The sequence below is a fragment of the Rhinichthys klamathensis genome, unplaced genomic scaffold, assembly GCF_029890125.1.
Source record: "Rhinichthys klamathensis goyatoka isolate OS25496 unplaced genomic scaffold, OSU_Roscu_1.1 h1tg000097l_1, whole genome shotgun sequence".
Lineage (NCBI taxonomy): Eukaryota > Metazoa > Chordata > Actinopteri > Cypriniformes > Leuciscidae > Rhinichthys > Rhinichthys klamathensis.
In genome coordinates, this window is record NW_026606636.1 from 511982 (window position 1) to 528377 (window position 16396).

The 16396-nt window shown below is 38.7% G+C and overlaps 1 protein-coding gene across 1 annotated transcript in view; it reads left to right on the forward strand.

The window, feature by feature from the left end:
• Positions 1-265: 265 nt before the first annotated feature.
• spock1 (SPARC (osteonectin), cwcv and kazal like domains proteoglycan 1) overlaps positions 266-16396 on the forward strand; it is a 212839-nt gene continuing 196708 nt past the window's right edge. Inside the window, exons 1-2 of the mRNA XM_056252612.1 lie at positions 266-466; positions 924-1073. Coding sequence (XP_056108587.1) covers positions 924-1073 — 150 coding nt within the window. The 5' untranslated portion in view covers positions 266-466. The remainder of the gene's footprint in view (positions 467-923; positions 1074-16396) is intronic.

Consider the following 16396-nt stretch of genomic DNA (forward strand, 5'->3'; position numbering starts at 1 on the left):
GAGAGAGAGAGAGAGAGAGAGAGAGAGAGAGAGAGAGAGAGTGTTTGTGTGTGTACCGTACGCTACAAAACTACAACCTTTCCTTTATAATATACAAAGTTCAGCGAAGAAAGCTTTCAGAATCATAACAGCAGCGTTTCGGTTTAGTTATTAGAGTTTGCGTCACGCGTTATCACATAACGTCGCGTCCCTCTGTTTGGAGAGAGAGAGAGAGAGAGAGAGAGAGAGAGAGAGAGAGATCGAGGAAAAGTGGGCGGAGTCACGGTAGAGGGGGCGGAGACGCTCACCGTTCCATTACACGGGTCCGTTTCTCCCGGTCGTGTTCAGTGCAGCAGCTACAAGATCTGAGGAAACTCACCCACTCCCGTGTCTCGGATACTTTACGGTCCCACGGACGCGCCGCCCGCCCGGTCTCCAATCACCCGTTCAGTTTGGCCCCGGGAATCGAGAACAGTCCCGTCTTGAGGTGAGTGAAGCGAATAATGTCGTTATAATACTATGAAGCCAATTAAACCAGAAGGCAGTGAAGCTCGCGCTCAAGGAGTCGAACGCGGGAAGCGCGAGCCGTTTTACTCGCCCGTTAAAGTCCGTTATTTTTGTTTGTCAAGTCACCTCAGGATTTTCTCCTCAGGGACGATTAATCATATCAGATGGACATATTCAGCGGATTTATAATCCAGAAATAATCCGCGCCCTGCCTGTGAGGCTCTGGAGTTGTTTATTGGATACGAATTATTGATTTTTTTTATGTTTTATTGTTTGGGCTTGTTTATATGAAAGTCTTCTCAAACTCAAAAAGGCTTGACGTCTTTACTTCAAGTGTGCCCCGTGTCTAATTTTTTCACCTGCTCTCTCTCTCTCTCTCTCTCTCTCTCTCTCTCTCTCTCTCTCTCTCTCTCTCTCTCTCTCTCTCTTTCTCTCAGATGATGTTGAGTCTCGGTCTGTTCGTGTCCCTGGTGTTTTTGACGGTGTCGGTTACCGGCAGCAGTGACGGAAACCCGCTGGACAATGATAAGTGGATGAGCACCGTGTCCCAGTACGACAAGAGCAAATACTGGAACAAATTCCGCGACGTGAGTTTTCCCACTATATTTCCTTATGCTACTGTGTGTGTGTGTGAGAGAGAGGCGCGTATTGCTTTCTAAATTTCTATGGACCAAATGTTCCCGCAAAGGTCTGTAGTCATTTTAATTAGCTTAATTCAGAACAAAAGTCAAAGGATGGTCTCTGTGTTTTGTTAACCTGCTTAGTAATTATCAAAAAATTCCCTGAAAAAATAGCAAAAGCTGACTGATCCTTCTTTTGTTGTCTTTCCCACTAGGTAAAAGCTTCATAAATTGGCAAAATGGTGTATTGATTAAAATCTAAAACGCCTAAAGTTTTATTTTAGGGTTAGGGGTTGTCTACTCTAGTGTTTATAATGTTACCTCATATATTCAAAACAATGGATATGTGTGAGCTTGTGTGAATGTGGCTGTATTCATCTAGTGTTTGTATACTATCCCTACTAAATGTAGTATCCAAGATTAGGATTAGTACATCCAGAATTAGATGACATTGAAAGCAGTATGCCAGAGTGATTAGGTAGATAACATGTTTGGGCCGAATGTTACTTAAAATCACTTTTATAGAAGCTCAATATGAACACTTAATATCCACTAGCCTATATTATATGCAACCAGCAGTAGGGCAAATTATGTCTGAATACATAATAGCACAGCAGTCAGATTCAAAAAGTTGAAAACCATGAGAACTGTTAGGGCTTTTTAAGTTGACAGTAAATGGTATTAGTCAAGAAAGTTGTCAGTTGTGTGTATACTGTACTTGTTTTATGATTTTGTATCAGGCCCAGCTTAAACAGAGAGGAATCAGATCAGATTTCAGGTATCGGATATCAAATATCAATGGTTGATTCTTCAGCTAGAACATTTGGCCCTTAAATCCTAAATATGTGGTTACTGTCTTGTTTACTGCCGTACTGGGATACTGGTGTGCATTAGTATGCAGTCAAAGTATGCCAATTGGGATGCAGCCTGTGTGTTGCGTGCATGTGTTGTGTAATCCACACTGGAGAGATTGAGATCTCAAAACGAAGCACCTGTCCATAAGTGTGTTTAGGGGTTCTCTGCTGTGGGATCTTTGAGAGTGAGATCAGGGGGGTTCGGAGGCTCTTTATATGGATGAAGTGATTGCAGGAGGTGAAATGAAGAGTCTCTTCATGCCTCTCTCTTTCAATATGCATCTCTCTCTCTCCTCTCATTCTTTATCTCTGCCTCTCTCTTTCTCTGTGTCAGTAATTTCTCTGTGTTAATGAGAGGTGATATTATGAATGCTGATGCAGTCAGGGAATCTTTGAAAGGGAAGGTGACAAGGACATTAACACGCGCACACACACACACACACACACACACACACACACACACACACACACACACACACACACTTCCATGTTCCACCAACACTGGAGAAAAATCATTAGGGGTGGGTGGGATGACCAACAACTTACTTCTTGAAATGAGAAAGAATGTGTAGATAACAATGTAGTCATTTTTCTGAAAATGTGCAAATGGTTTATAAATTAAATAACCATCTGCTAATAGTATTTTTAGATAAGCCAGTGCATGAAATGCTGCACAAATGAAAGGCACTTCATCTCTTTTTTTATTCTTTTTATTTCGAGGACACGCTGCCAAAGATCAGACTATTCATAAGAAATGAAGTCTGGCATCAGTGCAAAACCAGATTCACAATATATAAGTGCAAAACTAGTATAAACAGATTCAATTCTTATTAGATGAAACAATCAGAATTCCAATTTTAAAATTTTAAAGAAATGCAACAGGTAATGGTATTCTGGGAAACAACACTCTAAAAATTGCTGGGTTAAAAACAACCCAATTGGCAACCCAGCGCTGGGTAAATATTGGACAGAACACATGCTGGGTTAAATTGACCCAGTGACATTTCAACCCAGCAGGCTGGGTTGTTGAGAAAACCCAAGATGTAGTCATTTTTTACCATTAATGGATTTGCTAGTCTGGGTTATTTTTGCTGGGTTATTCTTATAATTTCACCTGTGCTTTACTGTAAAACTATGAATTAAGAAATAATGAAATAAGAACATGTTAGACTGTCAAAATAATCTTTTTTAATGCTTGTCAACTGACATTCACAAACGTGTTAAAATTGGAAGCACATTAAATTTAAATGCAAAAATCATTTAGTTCTGCAAAGTTAAATATTGTCATATTTTAATAAATAAATACGATTAGTTCTAAAACCATGGTTTAAATACAGTGACATTGACAATAATATTTTAAAGTCAGCGAATGCAAAGTCATTTAAAAATACATCAAGTATTATAGTCAAATACAATTAAAGAAAGAAGATTAGTTCTGAACAATGACATTTATACATTTAACGGTTTAAATACACAGTGAAATTGACAGACAATTCAATTTTAAAGTCAGCGAATGCAGAATATTTTTTAAAATATGCTAAAATTTACACAGGTATAGTTAAATAAAGTAAAATAAAGTTAAGGAAGAAAGAAAATGAGTTTTGAACAATGACATTTATACCATTTAATTCTTAGTAAATTAAAGTGAAATTCACAGATGTGCAAAATTGTATTTTACAGTACAGTATTTTAAGCAGTATTTTAGAAATGCCACCATGTTCGTTCCAACCTATAAAAGAAAGTAAATACAATATCAATTGTTTCAGTGGCAATGGTGTCATTATTCGGTTGAAGTCAGTTCAGTGTTGATTCAATTCAGTTCAATTACTGTGTAAATTACTGTGTAAAGTTCATCATGATTTCAACAATCAATATTTTTATTTGGCGAAAAGCCATATAATAAGTGGTATACTTTACTTTATTCCTTAAATGTCTTGTTTGATCTTGTTTTTTTTTTTTGTCAAGGATCAAAGCTGCTTAATAGGAATTGTTTTGAGGTAATAAAGTTAAATGTACATCCAGGCAGTTTTCATCACAAAATAAACTCCTTCAGGGTGATACGAGATCCCTCCACTTTGTGTTAATTACCCTGTTGAAGTTTATTCTGCAATATCAACTGGCTGGATGTACAGTATCCCATGCTTAATGCACAGGCAGGTCACAATGCAATTTAAATAGCAGTTATGCAGTTTTATACTTACTGGTTGAAGATCAATGAAAGCCTTAGCTTGGTCAATATATGGACGAAAGACCCTCTGACCAATTCTGTCCACCATGGCAGGAAGAAGGGGAAGGACCAAAAGAGCAACATCACCTCTATTCTCTACAGAAAAGAGACATAACATCTCAGAAACAGGACCAGCTACAACAAATATATACTAAAGTTAGTGCAATAAGCTACAGACATAGAAATAAATATGCAATAATGATACTACATACTGAAAGTTGCCTTTTATGTTGTATAATTTTGAAGATCTAAAACAACTAACCTTGCAGATATTTTTTATGCACAAACAGCAACATAACACACTAACTAAAGTTGAAGAAATGAAATAGATTAATAAAGTAATTCTCCACCCACAAATTTAAATCTCTCATCATTTACTAGCCCTCATTCCACCCCAGATGTGATGTATATGACTTTCTTTCTTCTGTGTAACACAAATGGAGATTAACCATATAACATAGTCCATACTATACCAGCTAGCAGTGCTCCCTTTATGTTTTTAGCATTAGTTGAGAGATTTTTTCCTTTAAATTTGTTTACATGAAGCTACTACATCTGATATTTATCCAAATGAATCGACATTGAATCAAGATCGGAATCGAATCACAAGCTTTTAAATTGCTAAACTCAGAGGTTGGCAGCCTTGTGAGCTACCTATAACATACGGATCAAATGTAACGTTATATAGGCTACGTTAAGTTACGCGAGGTTGAGTTGATTATCACAGGCAGTCAATTATATGTAAAAGCTGCAAACGTGTATAATAAACATGAACTTACCGTTAAACTTGTCGATAAGACTGGCTAACTGCCACTCGAGTTTCCCTCACAAATGTATCCATGCTTTTCTGACTAGAAAAAAACGACATTTTGAATTACATCACTTACCAAAAACAAATTTATGTATGTAAAAATACTTTTTGTACCACACATCAAATCACCTCACTGGTCCAACCCACGGCACTGAGCATGCGCGCGCTTTGAAAGTTTTCGCGGTGCTGATAAGTCGATTCATTTCTTGGAATCATTTTGTTTCAAAATTGGTGAACCGGTTTATTTGAACCGGATGGACGGTTCTTTTCGACCTGCGGTCCCACAACATTTTACGCACTTGTTATGTCTTTTACATGTCGGTAATTGCAGGCGTTTTACAGTTTTACATAAGAGCAGTGAGTGATATTACTCAATTGTTTTGTTTTGAGTGACTCGACTCACTTTGTTCAATTCGCTTGTCAGTGACAGAAACGACTCTTTCCTCTGTTTCAGATATTCACATATTTAATGGGTTCCGTGTGGTACATAATCATGAACTGTATATTTAAAATAATTATTAATTAGAAAAAAACATTATATAAACTTACCTCAAAACAGTTTCACCCAGCTGCTTTGCCTTTGCCCCTTTGTCCTCTCAAAATGACAGCTGGGAGCGAATTTGAACATCTCCAAGGCGCGAAACTCGTGAAACAACCCAGCTGGGCAGAAACAACCCAGCGTTACGACCCAGCAGATTTAACCCAACCACTGGAAAATTAAAACTACCCAAAGGTGTTTAAAATATGGTAAAATAACCCAACAAAATTACCCAACAGACTCAACCCAGCATTCTGGGTTAAAAAACAACCCAGCATTTTTTAGAGTGAAAGCGTTCTTCCACCTTGATCCATAAAATGAAAGTTAATTGATTAAATATGAGGATGCATAATGTAAATTAAGTAGAAAAACTTCTGACTTTTTTAACTTTGTATTAAAACTTTCAGACAAGGCTTTGTCAAGCCATCGTTTAAAGTTTGTTTTGACAAGCTTTCTTTATCTAATTCAAAATCACACTAATTGCAGAATGATTTTCTTTGCATTTCAGTTCATTTTAAAATTGAATTACAATTCTCCATTCTGTTTTGCTACCTCAACTCAAACTTAATTCAAATTCAGGAAACCAATTGGAATTTAAAAAACATTGTCAATTCAATTCTAAACACACAACCATGCTGTTATTTAGCTGATACATGCACACCTGCGACATCTGTTGAAATCTGTTTTGTCTCATGATCGTAAAAGTTTTGCTCTAATATGTTTGCAGTTTAAATGGTATAGCAAAATCTCTTGACACACATTTTACCGTTGTGCGTTAGATACGTCATAGCTCTAAGTCCTATTTTGCTATTGGTGTATGTGTGAGTGTGTGCTGTGTGAATTTGAGTAATAACTCCAGAAGCTCCATCAGTCTGTCAGGGTGAGAGATGACAGGTAGTGTTGAGCCCACGGTTTAAAAGCTTTAAACTAAGGGTTTTCTGAAGATCTAGCACAGACAGACATTTTTAAACACACACACACACACACACACACACACACACACACACACACACACACACACACACACACACACACACACACACACACACACACACATTTTGAAAGGCTTTCTTTTTCAGTAACGGTCTGAAGCCTGAAATTAGTGGTCGTTTTAAAGGTCGTTGTGAAATCTGTGTGGGCCTGTCTAATGCAATGCTCTGGCTGCAGCAGGTTTTATTCTGCATTGTTTTTCCATCCACTTGGCAGGTTTAAAAGCGAAAAACCCTTTACTTACGAAGAACCATTTTTGGCTGAATGGGGTTCTTAAGTTGGTATATGTATCTTAGGTTTTAATGGGATGCAGAGATAATGTTTTTTGTTGGCCAAAACCCAAAAATGAGTTAGCATTTTAAGTCAAGTCACCTTTATTTTTATAGTGCTTTATACATTAGAAATTGTTTCAAAGCGGCTTCACAGCAGGCTTGCTAAGGTAGTCGGTGTTACCGGTGTTACACAGTATTTGGCCGTACACCGATTACATTACTTGCCCACCGCGGTACCGCCCCCACACTGTCGTTTTGCTTTTTTATAGAAATAAAAACAATTTTGTTCGCTTAGACAATGGACGCTACAATTATAAACTGAAAGTGTCTACTCGCAGCACAGTGCAGCAGGAGTCAGATTTCACTTATCACGTAACGACAGTAAGAAGAGATGACTGACAAGATGATGAAGGATCCTTATTTGCAAATATCTTATTGCTGCCAATACACTTAGTATGTGTGATTGCGAATTCGAAAGAGAAAGTGAAAAGCAGGCGAGCATTCAAAAGCGATTTAATAACCCGTATATTGATAGCGGCTCCCTGATGCCCGCAAATGATATAACATATCTTTATATTTTATCGATAATAACGGTGTTGCAAGAGACATTGTGACATACCTACTTGACAGTAATGAATAGGAAAGTGCAGAATTAATGATGCAAACTTCAGCAAATGTGAGACAAATTCAAATTCTGCTGTAAAGCATCTGTAGAAAGATAATAGTATTATTTAGCTTTAGCACTTCCAGTTCCATCGTCGTGAAGTCAGTGGGTTTTTCCCCCCAATGTTTTCAACACAAGCTCAAGATATTTTCACGTTTTATTCTACAACATAACATACTTCAAGTAATATTTCACTTGGGTGTGGTGTTGTTCGCTTATAGCCTGAATGTAGGTTTTTACTTCTGGCGATTTAATTTAGGCTTCGATATTCATAAAAGTTTTGTTCATTTGTGAAGATTATCATGATGAAGAAATGTATATGAATCATAAACTTTTGTTGGTCATAGAGCTCATTTTCTGCAATAATCCAAAAGCCAATGGAAAAATCCTATTGATTTATGGTTGAGGAAACTAGAGTGAACTAACTTATGGGTCGGCCTAATCAGAGTTGTTTAATTTTTAGCCAGTGTCTATATCATTTAGTTTTGTATACTCATAAGTCATAAATTGAAAAGATTACACTTGCAGCAGATTTACACATTAAAAATTCCTCTTTAGAAAACCTAAACAATTTTTTTGCTGATTCATCTTGCATAATATGTTCTGCTGCAACCTCCTGTTACATCAGGAAACACATCAACACAGAAAAGAAAAATGACCTTGTCAAGTCGTTTCTTTAAATGTGAATGACTGACTATCCTTCCTAAGGGCTGATGGGAATGAATTGGATGCAGTTGGACAGTAGAGGTGAGGTTACAGCTGTCAGAAGATGTGGAAAGACTGGATGTGAACATGAGGTCTTATTTTTTTTATTTTAAATCTTATTAATGCAATGCTGCAGGTCTTGCTTTGGGTTTGTTCTGTGCAGTTTTGTGTTGTTTAAAATATGGAAGTATTATTTAACCATAGATGTTGAAGGTGGGGTAGGCAATTTTTAGATTGAATGTGACGACCTCCTTCAAAACACATGAACGCACACAGCAGAGTTTTCAAAGCATCAGGAGACGACGTTAAACTTCCTCATATCTCAAAGCACATACTATTACAATAATAATGAACAGAAACAACTTAAAGAGCTCTGACCTGTTCCACCTGTCTGCTGCAGATTCATTTCGGCGTTGATAGTTTTGCCATTGAAACGCATAAATTTGAGTCACGAACTGCTCCGAGTTTAACATCACGGGTTTTCATCTCTTCCAAATTACAGTTTATAGTGTGAACGCAGCATACTGGTTATTTTGGTTCAGAAGAAACTGTAAAAGGTGGCTGTTGTTTTGGTTGTAGTGCTCAGTGACTGATGTCTGTTTAACTCTCCGTCTTAGCATGAAACGTTAGGGCTGTCGCGGTTACGGAATTTCCCTTGCGGTAATGTTGAGTGGCTCAATAGCGCGATATGCGGTATTGTCGCCATTTATTTATTTATTTATTTATTTTATTTATATTGATTTGTTGCTATATAAATCAGGGATGCACGATATAGGATTTTGGCCGATATTCGATATGGCGATATTTTCAAACTAATTTTGCCCAATGCCGATACCGATATATTTGTATATATATATTTTTTGCATTTGACAAGCAAATTTTCTCTGTTTGCTTTCACTTTAGACATAACCAACTTTGTTTATGTAAACCTTGTGTGTATTTGACAGTATCAGCGCAATAAGACTCTGGATTAGTCCAGTATGCAGGCGCTGTGACAGGCTTTTAGTTCCTGTGAGCGTCGCGTGTACGCGCTCAGAAAAGCGGATGTTAGAACAGCGCATCAGCACGTGAATGATATGTTTACCTAGCAAGACTTTGACGCACATGCAAATAATGAACTTTTGTGAATTGCGGTGTCCCGTGAGGGAATGCACGATACTATGATTTTTCTTCAAAAGCAGATCGTGGAGACATTTTAATCGTCCACGATCAAAAACCGTGAGACGCACACCCCTAGTTGGAAGTTTAAGTTGCTGGCGCTCATGCTTCGTTCGCGTCACGTGCGCATAGGAAACACGCCACCCTATCGGCAAGGCTCATCGGCAGAAATATTCATATCGGCCGATGCCGATGATGGTCATTTTAAGCTTTTATCGGCCGATACCGATGTTGTCCCGATATCATCGTGCATCCCTAATATAAATAAAGTTTACGATGTGGGCATTATCGACAAAAACAAGGAGATTTTCAGTAACCAATGTTACCGAAACTAAACAGCGTCTATCTGCGCATTGAAAGGCTGTCACTCAGCGCGCACATTGTTACGGCAACGGACTGTCTTTGAGTGAGTCATTAAACCGTTCATTCAACGAACACGTTCAAAAACGCTGATTGATTAAAAGAGATGTAATGAAAGGTGTTAATTATTTTTAACTTTGAGCTCCTCTTTTCAAGGCTCAGCAGAGCAGCAATGCGTCGCATGTGTAACACTGAAGCTGATGCTTCACTTAATAGAGACCAATGGCATTGATTCAATGCGTGACTTGCAGATTTTTTTTCCGCGGCTTCCTCGCGCTGTGGAATGCTGACCAGCGCTGTCGCTGATGCCATTTATGGTAAATACCCGTAAACGTTAAAAGGATGATACGACAAATATTTTGCTTTCCTTGGACACGGCAACCTTTTCACGAATATATATGACTTGACCTCAAAGACAGACGCAGGTAATCGCACGCACTCAGTCGATCTCTCTCATTCACTGTGTCTGTGCAAATCCACGAAGCCTCTGTACAAATCACCATGATAAACAGTCTTATTACTTTCAATACACATGCATGAAGTTCAAAACAAGTAGGGTAGCCTTATGGAAAAACAAACAAGTGAATATCGCGGTTGGTGGGGTTATTTGCATTCCTCTGCGGTTGGCTTGTCATTAACGCGGCACTACAATATTGCGGTTATCGCGACAGCCCTAGATGACGTGTGATCTCTGCGCGAGCAGGACGTACATTTTATGGTCCTACGCCTTCCACAGACAGACCACTTAACTTAAAGGAGCACTTCACCCATTTCAACATTAATCTTTATTGAAAGTGGGTCATATATGTAGTCGAAATGTAAAAGAAATTTTGAATGTGGTGCCCTCTTGACCGAGAAAAGACAGAAAATAACTTTAGGGCGCATTTGTGTGTAAGACTACAACTCCCAGAATGCACCACGTTGCACAGCTCCGCAAGCCACTCCCACTAATCCAGAACAGCGCAAAGTCGCAAACATCAGAGAACTCTTCCGTCTACTCTACAGGGCTAACGTTAGCTGCCAACAGAGTTAGAAATTCATTTCACACAAAATGTATAGTTAGTTGGCTGTGGCGAGCAGGACGAGGGATGTGAGAGCGGCGCGAGTGATAATGAACGACACCTGTGAGACGCACCGGTCTCTCTCACGTCTGTCACCGAGGAGCGGACGCATAAAACGAGGAGCGACAGGGCAGATCGAGAGAGGAACAGGCCTGACTTTATGGTGTGTTTTGTTTCAGTTGTGTGTGGCCAGCAGTGAGGGGCTGCTGGCTTATACTTTTGTTTTGAATTTGTTTATTTTACTATTAAGGCGAGACACTACAGGTGAATAGGGTAAAAATTTTAACTTACAGATATCACCATGAAACTTTACCAGTTGATTACTCACATGAATTGGAGAAAACAATGTATTGCAAGTTTTTTGTAATTTTTTGGTTAAATATGCTAATCAGGCTATATCTAATTAAATATGCGCTAATTTGCCTATATTTTGAAGTGACGTTTTTTGAAGATGAAAAAAACAAGGTTCAAAATTATTGTTGCATTTTGTTGATATATTCAATAAAAAGACATTTTCAGAGGGGATTATGAATATCTCCTTTTGTTACCCTGTAAATCAGAAAATACTGCCAATAGTCTTAAAAAATTGATTTCCGCCCTATTTTTAGGCATAGAATGTCATATAAATCAGGCCAAAAATGATATATCAACAAATCCCTCTGAACAAACCTTCACAATATAGTTAGGAATAGGACTGTAAAGTTTGGTGTATGTAGGTGCTACTGAAGTGGAAAATCGTCACTAGGAGTGTGAGAAAAAACTCATTTTGAGAAAACGGCCTTTAAAGATTTGTATGGCAAAATTCCACTAATTTCTATTGAAAGCCATGAATTACAGACAAAATATGCTTTAGGTCCAAGTAAAATCAATGTATCACACTGTTTAACATCCACAACTCATCATTGCTTCATCCATCACTGATCATAACATCCAAAACAACACTTCAACACATCAAAACAACACATCAACAGTCCATCACACAGGTGAATATGTTTCTGCCTGAGGAACTCACAACCACTTTAGGATCCCACAATTACAGATTTGTTAAGTATTATATAGTAATTATATTATACAAAAACTGAAGTGTTGTGTAATGTAATTGTTTTGTATATATAGCGTGTAAAGTATAGTATTATGTGATGCATATATATAATGTCAGAGCGCGTCACGTGATGATTCTGAACGAATCACGTTGTCAGAAATTGGCATCAGCCAATGAGATGCGCATTTCGAGTTAAATCGCCGGTTTTACTTTCAAGATTGGTTGCTGCTAAACAGGAAATGACCATATTTGGATCAGATAGCGTTGCAAAGGAGAGAGAGAGCTTTCTAACGGTGTGTGATGACAGGGTGCAGACAGCGATCGCGGAGCAGCAGGATGATTTAGAACGCCAACTTTTGATGAATTTATGTGAAATCTACACACGCAAACAGACAAAGTGTAGTAAAATAAAGACCTAAATGTGTATTTTGGACTTTTTTCAGCACAAGTCTGAAAGAAGACATGTTATTGAAGACAAATAGCCCAAAATCTCAAAATTGACCAATGAAAAAAAAACGATGTTTTTGCCTGCCGTGTCTCGCCTTAAAATGTTTAAATGTTCGCCGATTCCCGTCTCATTCTTCCCACAACAACGAACCCCGTTACATTGCAAACTCATTAGCGAATTAGCAGCTACAACTCGTTTGTATTTCTTTCTATATGGTGAATTATTGCATGATACCTGGATGTTCAGTCAGAACATATGCGGTGCGACACTAGGATGGTTCACATCACAACACAAACGTCCGTGTGCTCGTCTGATCCAGAGATTTCGTCCAGGAGAAATTGCGATCGTTGAAATTCTCTGCAACAGACGGAGTTTGTGTCCGTAGCGCACAGCGAGAGCACACGCAGCAGCAGTCCGCCTCAGCGCGAGCCAGTCCGGGCTCCTCGTCCGCCGCCTGCTCCTCCAGCCTCAGCTGCTCTTCGCTATATTGTGGCTCGTATAAATAGCCACGAACATCAGTTTCGAGCAAAAGATTTTCAAAATCCTCGTCTTCCATATCGTGTGTCGTAAATTCAGTCATTATGGTAAATCTAACTCCTTGAGCGCTTGTTAGCTTAGCTTGCTGTCTTCCAAGCAAGATGGCGGATTAATAGTTTAGTTTCTTCAGGTTTAGTCCCACCCACTGATCTGTAATAGGCCGGTGGGGTGAGTGGGTCCCACGCCCTTGAATAATAATGAGCTAAAGGCTGTAGTTTTCTTAATATGCAATGAAATTTATCTTCCGTCCTATCGTGACGCAAAATGACGATATTTACGTCACGATAGGACGGAAGTAAAACACTTAAATCCTTTTTTCTCCCATCTCAGAAAAAAAACAAGCAAAATTCCACCATCATTATAATATATGACTGGGTTTCTAACAATACAAACCTTAATGCAAATGGGTGAAGTGACCCTTTAATGATTGCCATCAGGATGTGAAGAGACTTTCAACCAGCATAACAAAAAGTGTTTCTGGAACAAATCACCCATCCTGCCTTTAATGTATTTCTGGGATACATAATGTCATCATTAAATTGAGTTTGAATACTGAAATCAATCGTTTGTCAGAGCTAAATACAGCAGCATTTAGACAGCAGAGATCTGATCATCATTTGATCATTGGAAAAGTGCAAATTCAGGAGGTGGTCGACTGACTGTACAGTTCAATTTGATTCGATTCTGTGTCCTTTTAAGTCATTTATGAGAGAACTCAAAGGGCACAATCATAAGAGAGACCTTGTGTGTGTGTGGTATGGATCCACTGGGACCGCTGTGACTGCCATGTAAATGAGCCTCATTACTGAGAAACTGCTCACCGTCTAAAGAGAGGAGCGCTGAGGACAGCAGAGGAGAGTCTGGAAATTTTGGTTTTGTCTAGGTATGCATCGGAATGAAAATTCTGGGCCGAAACCGAAAATTCAGGATGCGCTTGGCCAAAAGCCGAAACCTAAAATAAATAATAAACTTATAATAAAGTAATTAATCAATCAATCAGACTAATTTAATAGAAGCTAAAATGGAGTTGTACAAACTAGGGATGCTCCGATCAGGATTTTTGCTGTCGATACCAACTACCGATTTCTTGTCATCATTATCGACCGAGACCGATCCTGATTATTCAAGCTTTATATTTAAGTGATATGTAAGCTCTCTGTTGACACTCGTTAACCCTTTACATGATTGTTAACCCACAACATGACCTGATTTCAAGTGGCATACATTATGATTTCGCATGATTTCAAGTGGCATACTTAAAATGGCTTTATAAATCTACAAAAAAAACCAAGATATCATCAAGTACATGGTCTCATTTGATAGAAAACCTTTTTGAGGAAAATAGATTTTGATCATGTTTGGAGGTTCTTATGTTACAAGACTGCAGAGAAAACCCTAGAAAAAGTGATGCAATTTATTGATTTATTTTATTGTTATTCATGCTTGACATGAGGACTATTAGAAAGTATATATGACAGGTCATACATTTTCTGCTATCTTGTGTGCTGCTAATTTATGTGTGTGAACCTTTATCAGACCTGCATTTCCAGTGACTTGAGAGATGAATAATAGCTTACTGACCGTCTGTCTGTCGTTCTATTGGTTGTTTCCATCATTGTATTGTTCTATAGATCATTCCATTTATTACAGTCATAACATTTTTTTGGAATGTACAGTTTTTATAATTTTACTTCCTTATGGGACAGAAGACAAAATGACCACTGACAAACTGATCCAGTTTAATCTTTGGGAAAACCAGCAGTGGGTTATTATAAAGCAGCAGACTGGATAGTTTATGAGGAAGTGCATCATTTTCAACTGTCAGTGAAACTTAAACCAGCAGTGGGTGACACAAAACTGCCCAACACTGAAAATGTTACCCAACAGGTAGAATCTAGCAGTTTGGGTAAAATGGTAAATGGTAAATGGTAAATGGACTGCATTTTATATAGCGCTTACACAGACCCAATGGCCACCAAAGTGCTTTACATTTTGCCTCACATTCACCCATTCACTCACTCATTCATACACCGACGGCAGTGTCAGCCATGCAAGGCGCCATCCAGCTCGTCGGGAGCAGCCGGGGTTAGGTGTCTTGCTCATGGACACCTCGACACTTGGTCAGGTGGAACCGGGGATTGAACCACCAACCTTTTGGTTTGTAGACAACCTAAATGAACCACTGAGCCACTGCTGCCCCTAAAAAAAAAGATTGGTAAAAATTTTGGGTAAAAAATTTATCAAGCAAATTTGAGTGTACATTCAAATTCAAAACTGCATTCTGTATTCTGTTTGCTGCCCCAATTCAAATTCAGCAATAGCTGGGTTTCAGTCACATGATTATGATGACGCGCGAAATTCAGATGGAGGGCAGGGAGTGAAGAGCGCAATGGACGAGATGGAGGAAAGTCCGTACTGTACTTTACACGCTATTACAAGAGAAATATATAAACAAAAAATCCAACATATCTTGGACGTGATCCTTACGTTATGAAGAGGAGCGATTTTTCAACTGAATTGAAAGAATTTCCTGCCATCGAGGCGGTAGATATCAGCAACTACCTCGTCTTACAGACATACTTTGACTTTACAAAGTTCGGAAACGTTACACGTTAACTTACACGTTACACAAACATAGCCACTTAAGTTGTATTAACTCACCTTTGACCACTGATGGGCAGTAACGCGTTAGAAGTAACGCGTTACCGTAATCCAATTACCTTTTTCAAGTAACGAGTAAAGTAAGGGATTACAATTGTAAAAACAGTAATTAGATTACTGTTACTTCCCCGTAAGCAGGCTGCGTTACTGCGTTAGTTAACCGTCATTTTGTTTCGTGAGACTGTCTCGTGCCATGAGTCGTGCGTGAGTGACAATGATGTATGAGCGCCGCGACGTCAGTGGTAAACACCGGAATGTGTAGTGTTGAACAAGAGACAACACGGAGCGCGGGAGAGAGACACGCATTTGATTGGTCTCACACGCCACCCCCCACCCCCCCCCCCGATTTCTCACGCTGAAGCCACTCTTGATCGACTAGTTATATCGCAAATCAGTTAAAATCTCCCGGAATCTAGAGCGAGCGTGCATGCGAGACAGAGACCGCGTAGCGCGCGCACACCCGCAGAGAGGAAGAGCGAGCGAGAGACCTTGCGTGTGCAGAGAGCATCCTGATCTAGAAACTGGACCCCCTGTTGGAGAATGTCAAAATTCCACCTCAAATCTGAGCAAGCACCTAGCAAGCCGGCACAGGAATGTTAAAAACTTACTGAAAAAAACCCTGCCTGAACCCCCAACTGACATGACATGGCTGTTTTGGTAAACTCTTTTTTACTCCTCTCTGCACTTTACTGTTAAAAGACGTAAGTGTTAATAATTTGGAATACAGTCAGGAGAGACTTTCATTTTAATTATTTTATTGCTGTATTTTATTTACATCTATTCGAATTAAGGATTTTACAAAAAAATATATGTATTTTATATGCTGGAATATGCAGAAATATAAGTTAACAGAAGGACTTTCTTTTTTTCATTAAAATATGGTGGAATGTGCAGAAAATAGGTTTAAATGTTCATCAAAAGTCTGAGACTGTTGCATTTAATTTAATTTTTGCTTGATGCAA